The following is a 17362-nucleotide window of genomic DNA, read 5'->3' on the forward strand; positions in this document are numbered from 1 at the left end:
TTCTCATTTCACTCTGACAATACCAGAACCAGTGCCTCATGATCATTGCAGGGTTCATATATGCATATCCTTGTAAGTAATATCTTAAATGTGTCAAAAATGCATTTTCTATAAGGATATTGATAATGTTTAAAAAGTTGTGATTACTTCTCGGTAATACAGTCATACCTTTTTGCTTATCCTTCTTGTATTTGATCATTTCTTTGTTTGCATAGCCAGTTGATCTTAAGATATCTTCCAGAAATAGCTCTTTTACTTCATAAAGTTTACCCTGGACTAAGAATAATAAAATAAAGAATATTTGCACAACATGACATGATGGGAAACCAAGCCTTTTAATGTAAACATTAATATTTAAATGGATAAAATGTATGGTAGTTCTAATAAAGAGTTGTAATAATTAACAAAAAGGTCAACTGATGACAGTGCAGATATTCTACAAAAATGTTTTACAGGCTGAACATCCTAATCCGAAATGCCTAGGACTAGAAAAATTTTGGATTTCAGATATTTTCGGATTTTGGAATATTTGCATGTACATAATGAGATATGTTGGGGAATAGACCCAAGTCTAAACACAAAATTTATGTAAGTTTCATTTACACCCTATGCCTATAGCCTGAAGGAAATTTTACATAATAATTTTAATAATCCTGCACGTCAGAGCCTATAGTCCTTCTTAGCTGTGCAGGTGCCGCGCAACACCTTTTTTGAACTGCCGTGATATCGCACTGCTCATCCTGCCTCCCGAAACACCATGAGGTTTTCCACTTGTGGCATCATGTCGGCACTCAAAGTTTTGGACTTTTGAGGACTTCCGATTATAAATGCTCGACCTGTATTACTTATACTTAAGCTTAGGCAAAAAAACCCATAAAATATGTAATATTTTTACATTTGATGGTTTTCATATAATAAACAAAAAAACTTTGATATTTTCCAATTCAGATATTACTTATATCATTAAATTTGTAAATATACATTTTATAAGTACACACTCTTCTTCAATAATTTCCACGATGACAAACATGTTCTATACATGTGTCCAATGGATAAGACAGTTTGGATACAGTTTGGAAGATCTGCATCTAAAGTCAGAACATTAAAAGGAAAAGAACATCACACTAATGTGTAATAAGTAAAGGTTGTCTAATGATTAATTAATTTGGTTTAATCATAATCAGGATGCAGAGGTTAGCCAGCAGGGAAAGTGGATACATTTAAATATCTAAGATAAGTGGTAGCCCAAGATAGAAAATTACATGTAGAGATTACCAATTTAGTGCAGTGTGCATGGAACAATTGGTAGAAGGTATCACAAGTATTGTGTGATATAAGAATTAAGATGAAGGTTAAAGATAAGGTTTTTAAGACAGTGGTAATACCAGCAATGATGCATGCAGCTAAGACATAGGTAGCAAAGGAAGCGCAAGAGAAGAAGGTAGATGTGTCAGAAAAGAGAATGTTGAGATGGATGTGTGGAGTTACAAAAAAGAACAGAGTAAGAAATTAGACAATCAAAGGTACAAGAAAATTAAGAGTTATGTAATAAAGTATAGGAAAGTAGGTGGAAGTGGTATGGACATGTGATGAGGAGAGACAATGAATATGTGAGCAAGGAATGATGGGATTGGAAGTACAAGGGAAGTTTAAGCAAAGGAAGCCAAAGCGGAGGTGGATGAATAAAGTAAAAAGAAGATTTGAAAGAAAAGGGTCTGACTGGGGACAAGGTGCAGGACTGAGCTGTATTGAGAAGGATGGATCCCCCATAGAAATGGGAAAAGATGAAGAGGAAGAAGAATAAGTAAAAGTTGTGAACATTTCAAATGCAGTTTTACTTCATACATTATGTATTTCCTGTATATCTGCACTATAAATATCCACTCTGTTGCACATATCTGTTTTATATATCTTCATATGATAATCAGAAATCATAATTAGATCAAATAGCAGTCAGACAAACTTTAAATAGTTATATTCTCATTAAACTTCATTATAAAAAGATAATATTAATTCCAAAAAGGTCCAGCATGTTCCACTTTCTCATCAAAAATGTGAAAACTCTATATCATGAGATAAATTTGAGAAACACACAATATGCTTCATACTCTATATAATTAAAAATAGTAGTAGAACTAAGATTCATAAACATCTGAACTAATTGTCAATACTGAACACATTGTTTAATCATTAACAATGTATGTTGGAAAAGGTATGTGAACCTCTAAGCTAATGACCTTTCCAAACACTACTTAGAATCAGGAATTGTAATCAATGGATGTGACTATTCGTCTATTACTGTTACTTGGTTGAAGATCACCCCACAATTTTATGAGAAATTAATGCATAAATTCAGGTAATTCCAAAGGATGCATATATTTTTTCTTGCTGCTATAGTAATAAGTATGGCATATACTAAAATTATTCAAAATGGTCTGTTCTATAAAACTACTTGATCATTTATTTATGAAATGCAAATCATTAGCGACGATTTAACAATTTTCAAAATGTTCCTAAGTTCAGCCATAAGTAAACGACAATTACTGAATACAAATTATATAACAGAACACCATGCTTAGCCAGCTAAGGTGACAATTATTTTAAAATTAACTTTTTTAAGAATTTCTGAAATTGACTGCAAATTATGTTAAATTACTGAGTTCTAGGTTAAAACCTGTTATAGATCTCCAAGTTAATATTCAATAACATTACCCTAATAAGAGGTCTATAAATATTAAAAACAATGTACCAAGTAATACTTACTATAAATAACTGGACAAGACACAAAGTATCTTTTAAAAAGGCTAACATCAAGGGCAGCACTAGACAGGATTAGCTTTAAAGAATGATGCTTCTGTAATAAATCTCTCATCTTGGTAAGCAGGAAGTCAGTTAGCCCATCTCTCTCATGTACTTCATCCTAGAACATTGAAAACAAAAATATTAAAGGATTACAATACTCAAAAATAATAGGTAATTATATATTAAAAATCTAATGAGAATTTGGCATGTTTTTGTTTTTCTTCTATAATATATGCTGTACATATTTTACATCCAGAATACAATAAATATATATAAATAAATAAATAATTCTGAAAAACTAACTATTTTACTGTATATCATAAATATATAAAATTGCATTTCTGTCTTGTCTGCCTGTTCTAGCATCATACAAAAACCACTCCACCTATTTCTATAAAACTTTCAAGTCTGATTTAATCTTAACTTAGACCATAGGCTAATAAAATGTTACATTTTCTACATGTAAATATATAGAAAAAAAATAAACTAAGACAACTTCGCTAAAAGCTATTTTCATTGGACCATTGCGTTTTTAACCTCAATATCTCCAGAACACAATATGATATAAACGCAATTAGAAATGATTGCTTAATAAAGCAACAGACTTTCAGTATTTATGTTGACCACAATAATTACTGAGAATTTTACATTTCCAGTTCAATAACTGTTTAATGGCTGATCATATCAAACATCTGTCCCCCCTTTTCTGAATGCTCATTTTAAGACAAAAAAGATCTTATTTAATTTTTCACTAGGGCAAATCATAAGCTAGCAAATTACCCATTTGTGATAATATCCGTGCTTGAGCCTGGGTAGCAAAAGTCTTTTTAAATCTTCTTTAGTGAGAGGGTATGAACACTTTATGGGCATCCACTAGGAGTGCTGCTTAGAACTGGTGCTACTCAACCCTCATTTATCTATCAGTCATTAAGTTGTACCTTACGACTGTGGTGCATTCCACTAAACTACTGACATAATTCTTATTAAGTCTGTTCTACAAATTGTTCTTTGTCGCTGTATTTCTTCTATTTCTCTAAATCTTGCACTTAATTTCACAGTAAAATTTTGCAATCTCTGCGGTGGGCTGGCGCCCTGCCCGAGGTTTGTTTCCTGCTTTGCGCCCTGTGTTGGCTGGGATTGGCTCCAGCAGACCCCCGTGACCCTGTAGTTAGGATATAGCAGGTTGGATAATGGATGGATGGATTTTGCAATCTTGATCTCTTACAAAAAAAGTGCATAATAAGCTTGGAGGCACTAGATGCTAAATAACACTAAACAATTCATTTCACTCAGGTTGTCATGAGTGTCGTATCTGTTTTCTATTTATTTTATGCTGTAAAATATATTTTATTACTCTTCAGGATGATGGCTGGTAGAACAGCTACTTCATCAATAAGTCACCAAAAAAAGTGCAAGTTTAAGGCAATGCTTAAATCAACTGAAGATGATAACCATTTTCACAGCTAACGGCTGTACCAATGTCAGAAATGTAATTTAATAAAAGTCCTGGACAATGTAGAATATTTAAATGTTTCATACCACAATAACATGAGTAACAGTTGAAAATGAGGCATCTCCTGCCATCAGTGTTCGAAGCAGAACTCCACTAGTACAGAAGGTAAGCAACGTCTTTGGAGAAACTCTGAAATCATAAAAAGACATTTAAACATAAACCCTCTTTAATATTAGTATTACAAACACACTTGCCAGCCTATTTACTGTCAAATCCTATTACAGCATGAGTCAGATACAGAGCTCCAAGATATATTTTTCAAAACCCAGTTTCCTGAACATATCATTCCAATTTAAGAAAAAGCACTGCAAGAAATGTAAGGCACTAAGCCACAATCCAGACACTATAATGTATTATTTTTAAACTGTTTAACAATTTTTTTTTTCTTAAGAAAGATATATACAGTAGAAATGATGTTAAGTGGCACTGGTAGCTGGAACCAGACAGTGTTGTTTTGCATTAACTGAATTTTATTTTGGTCAGAAACCTGATTATACTAATTGAATTTTATAATCAGATTTTAAAAAAAGATTTATAACACAGTCAATTCTTCAATACTTTTAAACTTTATTTTCATATCTGCAGTTTGGTAAAGGAGACTTGCCAACTTCTTTGGATGGTGCAATATTGTTTTTGCATGTGTAAATAGTAATTCAACATTTTTCAAAGTTGTGAAGGCCTGAGTTTCAAGCAAAAATTCAACATCCATCCATCCATCCATTATCCAACCCGCTATATCCTAACTACAGGGTCACGGGGGTCTGCTGGAGCCAATCCCAACCAACACATGGCGCAAGGCAGGGAACAAACCCCGGGCAGGGCGCCAGCCCACTGCAGGGCACACGCACACACACACACACACACACACACCAAGCACACACTAGGGACAATGAAAAGGAAATTATCAAGAAAATAATGTCAAGATATATTTGTAATATGACACAATTTTATACAAGGAAAATAAAAAAAGAATTTAAAGGCCCTGTCCTATTATAATATACCGTATAATAATCCAATCACATTTTAGGTAAAACTGGCACCAATAATAAAAACACATTTTTTTTTTTTTTTTGGAAAATGGATGGATGGATGATGGATTGGTAGAACGTTCGGTGTTATGACATTGTTATCATCAACAAATAACAAAACCAAATACAACACATTAGAACATATAACACACAAGGACTGAATGCACATTTAAAAAGACATTAGGTTTTAAACACCATTAGTTGTGTTAGTGACTACTGAAATGTAGGTAATGTCAATGGTGAGCTCTGCTACTTCACAATTTCAGAAACTTGGGTTGAAATCTCGACCCAATCTCTGTAAGTATGGGAATCAGTTTTTACCTTTACTTCCAACCCCTATTTCAAAGATACACAGATTAAAGAGACTTGAATTGTTCCGCAGTGAGTGATAACTTCCACCCTAAGACCAACATGATGTTTAATTAAAGCTTGTGCAACTACATAGGCATCAGCTTCACTTAACTCTTAACCAGATAAATCAGCTGAAGAGTTGGGAGATGTAAATTATTCCACAGCACACTTAAACTAGTAACTTTATTTCTGCTATATCAGAGCATTAATAATGCATTTTCAGTATTAATTTGAACCCTTATGTACTTGGTTTTAAAAAATAGAATAAGCAATACTGCTTAAAGCTGTTTAACAGTGAATTGTATTGTTAATGTGCACTAGGCATCTTTTATTGTTACTACTAATGCTGTTCTTTTACTAATAATAATAAATAATAATGCATTTTATTTATATAGTGTCTTTCCCATGCTCACTGCGCTTCACAGAGTCTTAGAAATAAAAACAGCAGGGTATAAGTAACATTGGATACAAATGTTTTCCTGAATAGAACAATAAAACAGATAACAAAGCATTAAATAGAATAAAGGACAATAAACCAGAGTAAAATAGTAAATTCAATACTAAAAGAAAAACTAACAAATAACCTAATTTGTGATATAACAGATATACAAATTATCCTGAGCACCTGGACAGAGAGGTAAACTGAAAGAAAGGGCAGAATGTTAAGTTAAGTTAAAGGCCTTCCTAAATAGATGAGTTTTAAGTTGTTTTTTAAAAGAATGAATGGAGTCAGCTGACCTAATTAATTTCGGGATGTCATTCCAAAGTCTGGGTTTTATGCAGCTGAAGGCCCTGTCACCCATAGAGTGCAGGTTAGTGTGAAGCACAACAAGACTACCAGAATCAGATGACCTTAGTAGGCGAACAGAAGCATAGTGATTTAGAAGGTCACTGATGTAGTCCGGTGCAAGGCCATTTAAAGCTTTGTAGGTTATTAACAGAATTTTATATTCAATCCGGTAAGACACAGGGAGCCAGTGAAGGTGAAGCAGGATGGGTGTGATGTGCTCACTGTTACTGATTCGTGCAAGGACTCTTGTAGCAGACTTATGAATCAACTGGAGATGTGATATAAGATTAGAAGGGGCACCTACCAGCAGCGAGTTACAATAATCGATGCGGGATGTGATAAAAGCATGGACAAGTTTCTCAGCATTATAAAAGGAGAGGAATGAGCGAACACGGGATATGTTACGGAGGTGAAAGTAGGAAAGTTTCTTAATGTGGTTTATGTGGGCAGAGTAAGAAAGGGAAGAATCAAAAATGACACCTGGCATCAGAAGGTCTGATGAGATCACTGTCAAGAGGGACTGAAAAGGAGATAATTTTCTTACATAGTGCTTTAGTGCCAATTTGCAGGAGTTCGGTTTTGTTGCAATTTAATTTTAAAGAATTATGCTCCTGGCTGTAAGCTGAGAAAACTCTGATGAAGTTGCACTTTTGACATTGAAATAGAGTTAAATGTCATCTGCATAAAAATGATAACCCCATCCATAGCTACAAATAATATGGCCAAGGGGAAGCATATAAATACAGAAGAGAAGAGGGCCGAGGACAGAGCCCTGAGGAACTCATCCTTGTGTGATTGGCGCTGAGCTGGATCTGCTGTTGCCAAGACTACTCTCCCTATCAGTCAGATAGGACTTGAACTACTGGAGGGCAGTGCCAGAGATACCCAGCATGTTCATCATTCTGGACAGTAGAATGTCATGTCTGACCGTGTCAAATGCTGCACTGAGGTCTAACAGAATTAATATGCTGGTTTGTCCAGAGTCTGCTTCCATAAGTAAATCATTGGTTACCCGAAGAAGAGCAGTTTCACAGCTGTGCTGCACCCTGAAACCAGACTGAAAGGGTTCCATCAAATTATTAGAGGTTAAGTAATTGGTGAGCTGGGAGGCTACAACACGCTCAAGAACTTTTGACAGAAAAGGTAAGTGGGAAATAGGCCGAAAATTGTTAAGATCGTCACCATCAAGACCAGACTTTTTTAACATGGGGGTTACAGAAGCGATTTTAAAAGTGACTGGCACGAACCCAGTGTTGAAGGATGTATTGATTACAGTAATCCCTCGCTATATCGCACTTTGACTTTCGCGGCTTCACTCTATCGCGGATTTTATATGTAAGCATATTTAAAAATCCATCCATCCATTTTCCAACCCGCTGAATCCGAACACAGGGTAACGGGGGTCTGCTGGAGCCAATCCCAGCCAACACTGGGCACAAGGCAGAAACCAATCCCGGGCAGTGTGCCAACCCACCGCAGGACACACACAAATACACCCACACACCAAGCACACACTAGGGACAGTTTAGAATCGCTAATCCACCTAACCTGAATGTCTTTGGACTGTGGGAGGAAACCGGAGTGCCCGGAGGAAACCCACGCAGACACGGGGAGAACATGCAAACTCCACGCAGGGAGGACCCGGGAAGCGAACCCTGGTGTCCTAACTGCGAGGCAGCAGCGCAACCACTGCACCACTGTGCCGCCCCATATTTAAATATATATCTCAGATTTTTCGCTGGTTCGTGGGTTTCAGTGGACAATGGGTCTTTTAATTTCTGGTACATGCTTCCTCAGTTGGTTTGCCCAGTTGATTTCATACAAGGGACGCTATTGGCAGATGGCTGAGAAGTTACCCAATCAGAGCACGTATTATGTATTAAATAAAACTCCTCAAATATATTGTGAGCAGGGGGGCTGTTCGCACTCCTAGAGGATACGGACGCTCCTCAAAAAATGCTGAAAGACTACCTTCACATTGCTCCCTTCCTTGCTGGGCTTACTTGTTACTTTCTTGTGCGATATGCTTCCCGCACGGTGCTTCGCACACTTAAAAGCCCAAACAGCACCTATTGATTTTTGATTTGTTTGCTTTTCTGTCTCTCTCTCGCTCTGACATTCTCTGCTCCAGACAGAGGTGTGTGAGCAGGGGGGCTGTTCGCACTGCTAGAGGATACGGACGCTCGTCTAAAAACTGCTGAAAGACTACCTTCACATTGCTCCCTTCCTTGCTGGGCTTACTTGCGGCTGCTTTGTCAAGCAATATGCTTCCCGCATGGTGCTTTGCATACGTAAAAAAGCTCGAACAGCACCTATCGGTTCTTGATTGTTTGCTTTTCTCTCTCTCTCTCTGATATTCATACTTAAAAGCCCAAACAGCACCTATTGATTTTTGATTGTTTGCTTTTCTCTCTGTCTCTCTCTGACATTCTCTGCTCCTGATGTGCACTCCTTTGAAGAGGTAGATATGTTTGCATTCTTTTAATTGTGAGACGGAACTGTCATCTCTGTCTTGTCATGGAGCACGTTTAAACTTTTGAAAAAGAGACTAATGTTTGTTTGCAGTGTTTGAATAAAGTTCTTGTCTCTCTATAACCTTGTGTGTTTCTGTGCAAATCTGTGACCCAAGCGTGACAATATAAAAATAACCATATAAACATACAGGTACACACGTTGTAAATGTAGGAAAAACGATCCTTGTGTATGTGTGAACTGTTAACATTTGAATCTGATGATTGCATATAGTGCTGTCTTATTCAGTGCGCTTATTCAATATGCGCAAGAACATGCAGGTGGCCAGTTGCTGTGTGCTACAACATGCTGGTGGTGATCAACACACATTTTAAAAAAAGAAAGAGACAAATATATGTGACGTTTTGAAGAAATCATTTTATGACGCGAATAGTACCAATCAGAAAACATCGTCGAAGTAATGCAATATTATTTGAAAACGAACAGCGTCAGATCGGGTATGAATTTATACTGGTGCTGTTAGAGTCAGATCAGAAGCTGAATAAGCTCCTGTTCTGACTCTAAGTAAAAAGCATGAATTAATCAACAGAAATAACCACGATCAACATTTTAAACTTAACGATTTACAGTGCATACCAATTTATAAATTTTATGTCCGTTTAAGGTTAAAAAGAAAAAAAAAATTACACTTTTTCCCCAGTGGGGAATCAAACTCGGATCTCAGAGGCACGGCAGGGCTGCTGCGTTCTGAGTCAGCAAATCTTAGCGTTACGCCACAGAAGGTGTTGTACTGTTCTTGAACCTTTTGTAAGTGTTTTTTTGATCTTTGGACTTCAGGCTTCACACATTATATAGTTTATGCCTACATTTTGTAACATTTATTACTAAAATATGAAAAAGTTTCTGTTTTAACAATGTATTTACACAGATTACTGTAGAAACAGAACACGCATGAAATGCGTGTGTTCCAAATAACGATCTATTATTTCCACTCTAAAACTCCAGCAGTTCAGACACTCCCAGATAATCAAACAAGGCATGAGCTGGGAAAACTTATCATACATACCTGTGTCTCTGGGTTTTTTTTTTGACATCATGAACCATAACTTGATAAAAAGAAAATCAAGCGACGGTGAGATACGAAGAAGGCAGATTCACCAACGTTTGTGTGTCAGATCCCTGGGTGGGGGGGTGATAGTATGTATCATGATACACTGTAGAGCTCTAGCGAGTCTTTATGTGAAAACAGCAGTTTCAAATGGGGGGGGGGGGGCGGGAATCCTGAACGTGACTGAGAGAATGAAAAGTGAATAAAAAAAATAAAAAAAACCAAAGCTAACCTTTACAAGTATTATAAATTACAGCGGCTATTACAGACTGAAGTCAAATGTATGTTTTTATTCTAAAATAGTAAGAATAAGAGCAACTCACTTCTCAAAAGGGAGTCGTGCAGGATCGAACTCGTGACCTTTTGATTCTCAGTCAGCAACTGATACTGTTGCGCCACGGCGGCAGTCGTAGTAAATGTGTGCCAATGTCGCACACTAAGGCGGCTTTTTTTTTCTGCAGCTATATTTTTGAATAAAAGTGCACTTGTTCCGTTATATTTGTACCTTTTGTGAAAGTGTTTCTTTTATATTTGGACTTCAGGCTTCATACATTATATTTTATGACTACATTTTGTCATTTACTCCTAGAATATGAAAAACGTTTCTGTTTTAAAAATGTGTTTACACAAATTACTGTAGAAACAGAACACACATGAAATGCATGTGTTCCAAATAACAATCTATTATTTCCACTCTAAAACTCCACTTCACTCCCAGATAATCAATCAAGGCATGAGCTGGGAGAAGTTCATGCACGTTCTAAGTCAGCTGGGGGATGGAATAGCCAGCTGCTTGCAGCTTGTTTTTATCTGCACAAGAAGACAAAAGACCCTGGCGGAGAGGTGCGAACGGATTTAAGAAGCGATTTAAGGTGGGATGGAAGTAGGCTCTGGTAATTCTAGTGTTAAAACAGTTACACTAACAAATGGAAACTTGAGTGTGGTGCACTATATTCCCTTTAGGGTCTATGGTTTAATTAGAATGTCTTGGACATAGTATTTGTCAGAAACAGTTGATCAAACATATTCAGATACAAGGCATCAGGAAGATGTAACCTACCTTGCCAGTATCTAAATAAACCAGGCACTAACCCTGAATGGGGCACCAGTCCACTATAGGACACATTAATACCTACATGCACAAAGTTAACCTAGCCAATACACTAACATATAGTACAACACATAACTTCAAAAAAACAAATACAAGAAACCAATATTCAGGAGTTTCTAAACCTAATGTTAAGTTATTTGTCATTTGTACAGTACAGGGCTCTTGGATGCATCATTCCGGCTAGCAACAACAGACAAAGACTACAACACTATACATTAAATACAACTTAATATGATACAAAAAGGTTTGCTCATATGGTTAACAATGAATCTTAAATAAATCATATCAGACATCTATAAAATATATTAATTCTACTACAGTATTATATATCTAGCAGTGTGTCCAGGCTTGTTTTTTGTCTTACTTCTAGGAGTACCCCTTTTTTATTAACAGATGTAGCAAAATGACTAGTGGGTGGGTTAAGAAAATAGTTGGATTTCTTTTAAATAAATGCTCCAATGTCACTCTGCAAAGGGTTTCATAAATATATTGCAAAAGTTGTTGTAACGGTGCATGTATCTACTGTATATTTAGAAAGAGACTGAACAAATTTGACCTGCAAGCTAGGAGTTCCAGGAAAAAAGCCTTAGCTGTCCAAAATTAACATTACAGCAAAGCTACAGTGTGCTACTGAAAAAACAGGCAAAGACCACACCTTCTGGAACAATGCGCTGGGGAAAGATGAACTAAAGAAAACAGTTGTTTGGCCACAGTAACAGTAGACATGTTTGGTGCAAACTAAGGCAGCATTTCAGAAGAATCTAATACCAACTGTGAAGCACAGTGGTGGTGAATTCTGTATCATATCAAAATGTGCTTGAGGAGAATAAGAGACCATCTGCCCAAAAGTTGAAGTTATACCAGAAATAGACTTTTCAACATAATAATATTCTTAAGGACACTAGCAAATCCACCAAGAAATACCTCAAAAAGACGAAATGTACATTTATGGACTAATTTGAATCCAATTGAAATGTTTGGGATGGGAGGGGGGAATTGAAAAGAACAGTCTTCTTCTTCTTTTGGCTGCTCCCTTTAGGGGTTGCCACAGCAGATCATCTTTTTCCATATCTTCCTGTCTTCTGCATCTTGCTCTGTCACACCCATCACCTGCATGTCCTCTCTCACCATATCCATAAACCTTCTCTTAGGCCTTCCTCTTTTCCTTTTGCCTAGCAGATCTGTCTTTAACATCCTTTTCCCAATACACCCAGCATCTCTCCTCTGCTCATGTCCAAACCAAGGGAATTGAAATGAACAGTATATGCAAAAAATCCACAAACGTCTTGCAACTGAAGGAATGGTCACATTTTTCAGAGTCAAAGTCAGAGACTAGTGGAAAGTTATTTTACTTGGCTGATATGTGGACATAACAAGATTTAATCTTAATTAAAACAGTATCTTTAGATAATGGTGACATAATTGAAGAACAATACAATGAAAATTTGACACTGAAATAAGGTAGTCAAAAAAAAAAATAACAGGTGTCATTTCAATCTTTGAAAAAAGTATATGCACCCTTAGATTTAATAGTTGGTGTATAGCTCCACTTGCCAGAAACAAGTAGGTGTTTCCTGTAACTGTCTACCAGTCTCTGACAGAGTGTGAGAACATTTTCCACCATGTAGAATTCTTTTAGCTGTGTGACTAGGGGGCTTCGCCCCCTGCTCGCTTCGCTCGCCAACCCCTGGTGTTGGGTAACCTGAATACATTGATGTATGTATGAGATATATTGGAGTGTAAAGGTGTAGATGACGAACAAAGGAAGTAAAGAACCCATAGCATGACACATTAGAAAGATATATTTGAATATTTCTTTATACACAACATTTGTAGTAAAGATGGTGTGCTGTCCTTGAATGAGTTTTCCTTGGTATTGAGTATCTACAACTTTAACTTTAATGTCAGATGAACGCCGAACTCTTGAGAAGGCTACATAAAGTTGGCCATGTCCAAGTACAGGCTCAGAGAGGTATATGCCAACTCTGTCCGTGGTTTGTCCTTGGGATTTGTTGATCGTCATGGCAAATGCAGGTTTAATGAGAAATTGGCGTCGTTTAAGTGTAAAAGGTAATTCCAGGTAAGAACTTGGAACGTCAACTGTAGGAATCAAAACAGTATTGTTAGAATGTGATCCTGTAAGTACTTTTGTACCATTGCCAGCTGGTGGCCTGATATTTACCCCGGTAGATGCAAAAGGAAATGAACTATTGTAGGATCCAATGCAGTCCATAAAGTTTTTACTTTCGGGTACATTGTTAGTTAGAAGCTTCCGTAGATATTCAGGAAAGTCATCTAAAGGAGGCAGTCTAACCTGACCCTTTTGACAACAACGTGTAAACTCATTAGTTGTAGTGCCAGTTGTTTCTTCAGGGAAGTTAAGTGAATGACAATGACAGCAAATGATATTCATTAATCCTAATGAATGTTCATTAATAGTGGACTCATTACAGAATGCGTTGTCAGCTAATTGGCGGAATTGTTTAGCGGCTGTTTGTCGTTCCTTTCTTTGCCATTTATGTATTGCCTCTGCTGTTTGAGTCGCGTTGTAGGCGCCTGCGTTCATTAATTGTATTCAGGCGGGCTCGTTTCTGTATGTCTGTCAGTTGAGATGTTTCGTTTTGGAGCCGTGACTTCTTTGGTTGCGTTGTTTGAGAAGCGCGTTGTAGGCGCCTGAGTTCATTGTTTTTATACAGGCGGGCTCGTGTTTGTAGCCCCATTAGTCGAGCTCTTTCGTTTTGGAGCCATGCCTGCTTTGCTTGCGGCATTTCAGACGCACGTCGTAGGCGCCTGCGTTCAATGATTTTATCCAGGCGGGCTCGTGTGTGTATCTCCGTCAGTTGTGGTGTTTCGTTTTGAACCCGTGCCTGCTTTGCTTCCGCAGTTTCAGATGCGCGTTGTAGGCGTCTATGTTCATTGTATTTGTCCATGCGGGCTCGTTTTTGTAGCTCCGTTAGTTGAGCTGAATCGTTTTGGAGCTGTGACCCTGACTCCATTAGTTATCCGTTGTCTACCGTTAGTAATATGGATAATTGCACTTACTGTTAATACGGAGCGTTTTCTGTGGTTGTACTGTTAATAATGCATCACTGTAATGTGATTCACATATGCTATACGGTTTGGACGTGTGAGGATGCCAAACGTTTAATACGGAGAGTTTGTTTATTCTTATTACCCGGACCATGCTGTGTAGTGTGGACGTTTAGTTCAGAAGCGCGTGCAGGCGCATGCGCTTTTCATACTTTCTCGCGCCTTCCATACTATCTTTGTGGACCCCGTAGTGTCTTCCGTTTGACTCTGGGGTGCAGTGCAGAATCCTCTTTTCTGTGTGCTGTAGGCGCCTGCGCACTATGTCTCCTGCGTCTATCGCCGTGTACCTGGGTCCGTGCCTTCCGGTTTACCATTCTCGGTTAGTAATATGGATGTTTGAGGGGTGTCCTGCCTGCAGAGCCCATTTCAAATCCTCCACAACATCTTGATGGGTTTCAGATCCTGACTTTTATTTGGCTTCAGAGCTCTCCATTTCCTTATTTTCAGTCATTCTCTGGTGTATTTTCTGGTATGTTTAGGGTTATCGTCATGTTGCAAGGTTCATTTTTGGTAGAGTTTTAACAATCTGACAAATAGTCTTGCATTATCCTCGACCAATCTCTGGTAGAATGAAGAATTCATAGTGGTTTCTATGATAGTGAGCTGCCTAGGCCCTGAAGCATCAAACCATCCCCAATCTATAACATTTTCCACCATCATGCCTTACAGTTGACCAGATTCTTCTGGTCAAATGCTGTTTTTGGTTTTCGCCCAAGATATCTTCTGGAACTGTGGCCAATTAACTCCATCTTTACCTTGTCTGTGCAAAGAACCTTGTTCTAAAAGTACTGGACTTTGCCATGATGTTTAGGTATCTCAAATTTTAAGGCGTTTCCAAAATAGCACTTAAGTGATATTTTCTAGAGACATGAAACCCATCCTAACTCAGAGAACAGGGTACATACATTCACAATACTGAGTTAATTCAAAAATGACAATCTAATATAACAACCAAATGGTGATTGTATTCAGTTAAACATAATACAGATAAAGTTGTTGAAACAGCCAAAACGGAAATCCATTTTCTAACCCCCTTATTTGTTCAGGGTCACAGGGTGCTGGTGTCTATCTCAGTACAGGGTACAATAGTAAATACAGTCCAGTACAGAGCATACTCAGTTTCACCCTGCTCTCATATTCAGCCAATTTATACTTGCCAAATTAACATAATGTGTGTCTTTGGGGTGTGGGAGAAAACATGCACCATGAAGAGAAAAACCCATTCATATATAGTGAGGACACACAAAGTCCTCAAATGCAGTGTTGGGGTTAAACCCATGACTCTGGAGCTATAAGGAAGCAACGATAAATACTGAATCACCATGTTGGGTTTAAAAAAAAAGTAATATATGTAGCTAAATGCATTATCAATCATTGTAAAATGTGCATGACTTCATAATACTAAAGTGCCCTCCACAAATACTGGCACTGCAAAATTAAAACAGTTAATTCTATTGCTCATGCCAACAGCTCTGTTCTGATAAATATATTTTTAACTTACATTTACATCAAATAATAACAATGAGGTGATTAAGTTTCCCTTTATAATATAAAACTACACTGAGTTTGTTTGTCTATGTGTTTGTTTGCTGGCTATCAATTTTTAAAATCTTATTTAAAATTGAAAGTGTACATAGCTCACTTTTGGCTTTGATAAAAACATATAGGATTTCAGCATTAGCCAAAAAAATGAAAAAACAAAATATTTTTGCCTTCAAACTCAACCAAAATCATGCCAGACAGTTTAAGAAAATGAAGGAAATTCTGGAACCTGTACCTGCTTTCCAGCCGAATTTGATATCCAACAGTCTGCCCAATTTTTTCTCCTCTTTCAGCTGCAACTCTTTCCGCCACAGCAATAGCAGCAAGCCTTCTTGGCTGAGTGCAAAATATTCTACATGGAATGCCATTCTTAAAGGAATCATCAAGGAGAAACTGTGGAATCTGTAGAAAATAACACAAATGGTTTTGCCTTAGCTTTAAAACCAAAGCACTATAGGACAGTGACAGTTTAATCTCCATAATTACATTGTCGTAGATGAGTTGTAGTTGAAAAAGACAAGACAGTAAATAGGGCTTTATCTATTACAAAACTTTAATACAATACCTGATTTCCCAAATTATACTTGTTTTTTGAATTACAAAGTCCCTATAGTTCACAGAAGCAGTGAAAATGATACCTATTACACAGAGGATGTGTTCCAAAAAACACTGCCATCTTTACACACAACAAAGTAATTTTTTGGTTAGTCATTACTAGAGCAGAATCATTTATATCAGTTTATATAAAAACTAACCTTGATTTGACAAAGAAACTTAATAAAATAATAAAAAAATATAAATAATAAAATAATAAATAATAAAATTGTGTTACTGAGGAAGAATTAAATATAGATGTCAAACCTAATTGATTGTCACTGAATTAATAAGACAGAGGTGTTATTATCAGAAGGCCATGCATACAGTTAAAGGAACTTAACTGATGACACAATTTTTCCTTGTCATTTCCTCATTCTTTACTTAAAATACATAATTACATTAACTACAAGCAAGGCCTTTGAGACTTTTACTTTGCTACTTAATTTGTGTGTCTGGTAAAATTATTAAAACAATGCCAGTATTTACAATGCTCAATATATCCATGTAGTTTCCTTTTGTAGCCTATATATTATGATTTTCTAAAATCTCTCTAATGACACTGTTATGTGTAACAATCTGTATCAAGTGTCTGTTTTTGTCAATCAGACATAAAATGTATGGCACACCATATGCATTATGAATATGTTTCAGAATTTGTAATTTACAATGGTACAACAATTCTGCCTATACTCCTATACTCTTGGTAAAGGTGTGAATAAAAGCAATTTCACAGGATTTTAAAAAACATGAAGTTGCACTGTGAATAATGTATTTATACGTGACTGAGCTTCACAATATTTGGTGCCACAAACTCACTGTGACTGTTCTATTGCTGGATTAACTCCTAAAATCTAGAATAAAAAAGATGCAGAAATTCCTTAAATTCAACAACACAAAGAAATGTATTGTGTTTCTACTGTCCTTTATGAATGATTCTAAACAGTGAAGAATCAAATTA

At 36.8% G+C, this 17362-nt stretch overlaps 1 protein-coding gene across 2 annotated transcripts in view; it reads right to left on the reverse strand.

Moving 5' to 3' along the window:
- The window catches only part of LOC114654147 (3'-5' RNA helicase YTHDC2), a 137275-nt gene that overhangs the window by 95785 nt on the left and 24128 nt on the right, over window positions 1–17362 (reverse strand). For both annotated transcript variants that reach the window (XM_051929869.1, XM_051929868.1), the window contains 4 exons: window positions 16043–16209; window positions 4342–4444; window positions 2764–2920; window positions 169–276 (listed from right to left, as the gene is read on the reverse strand). In XM_051929869.1, coding sequence (XP_051785829.1) covers window positions 169–276; window positions 2764–2920; window positions 4342–4444; window positions 16043–16209 — 535 coding nt within the window. The remainder of the gene's footprint in view (window positions 1–168; window positions 277–2763; window positions 2921–4341; window positions 4445–16042; window positions 16210–17362) is intronic.

The sequence above is a fragment of the Erpetoichthys calabaricus genome, chromosome 7 (assembly GCF_900747795.2).
Source record: "Erpetoichthys calabaricus chromosome 7, fErpCal1.3, whole genome shotgun sequence".
Lineage (NCBI taxonomy): Eukaryota > Metazoa > Chordata > Cladistia > Polypteriformes > Polypteridae > Erpetoichthys > Erpetoichthys calabaricus.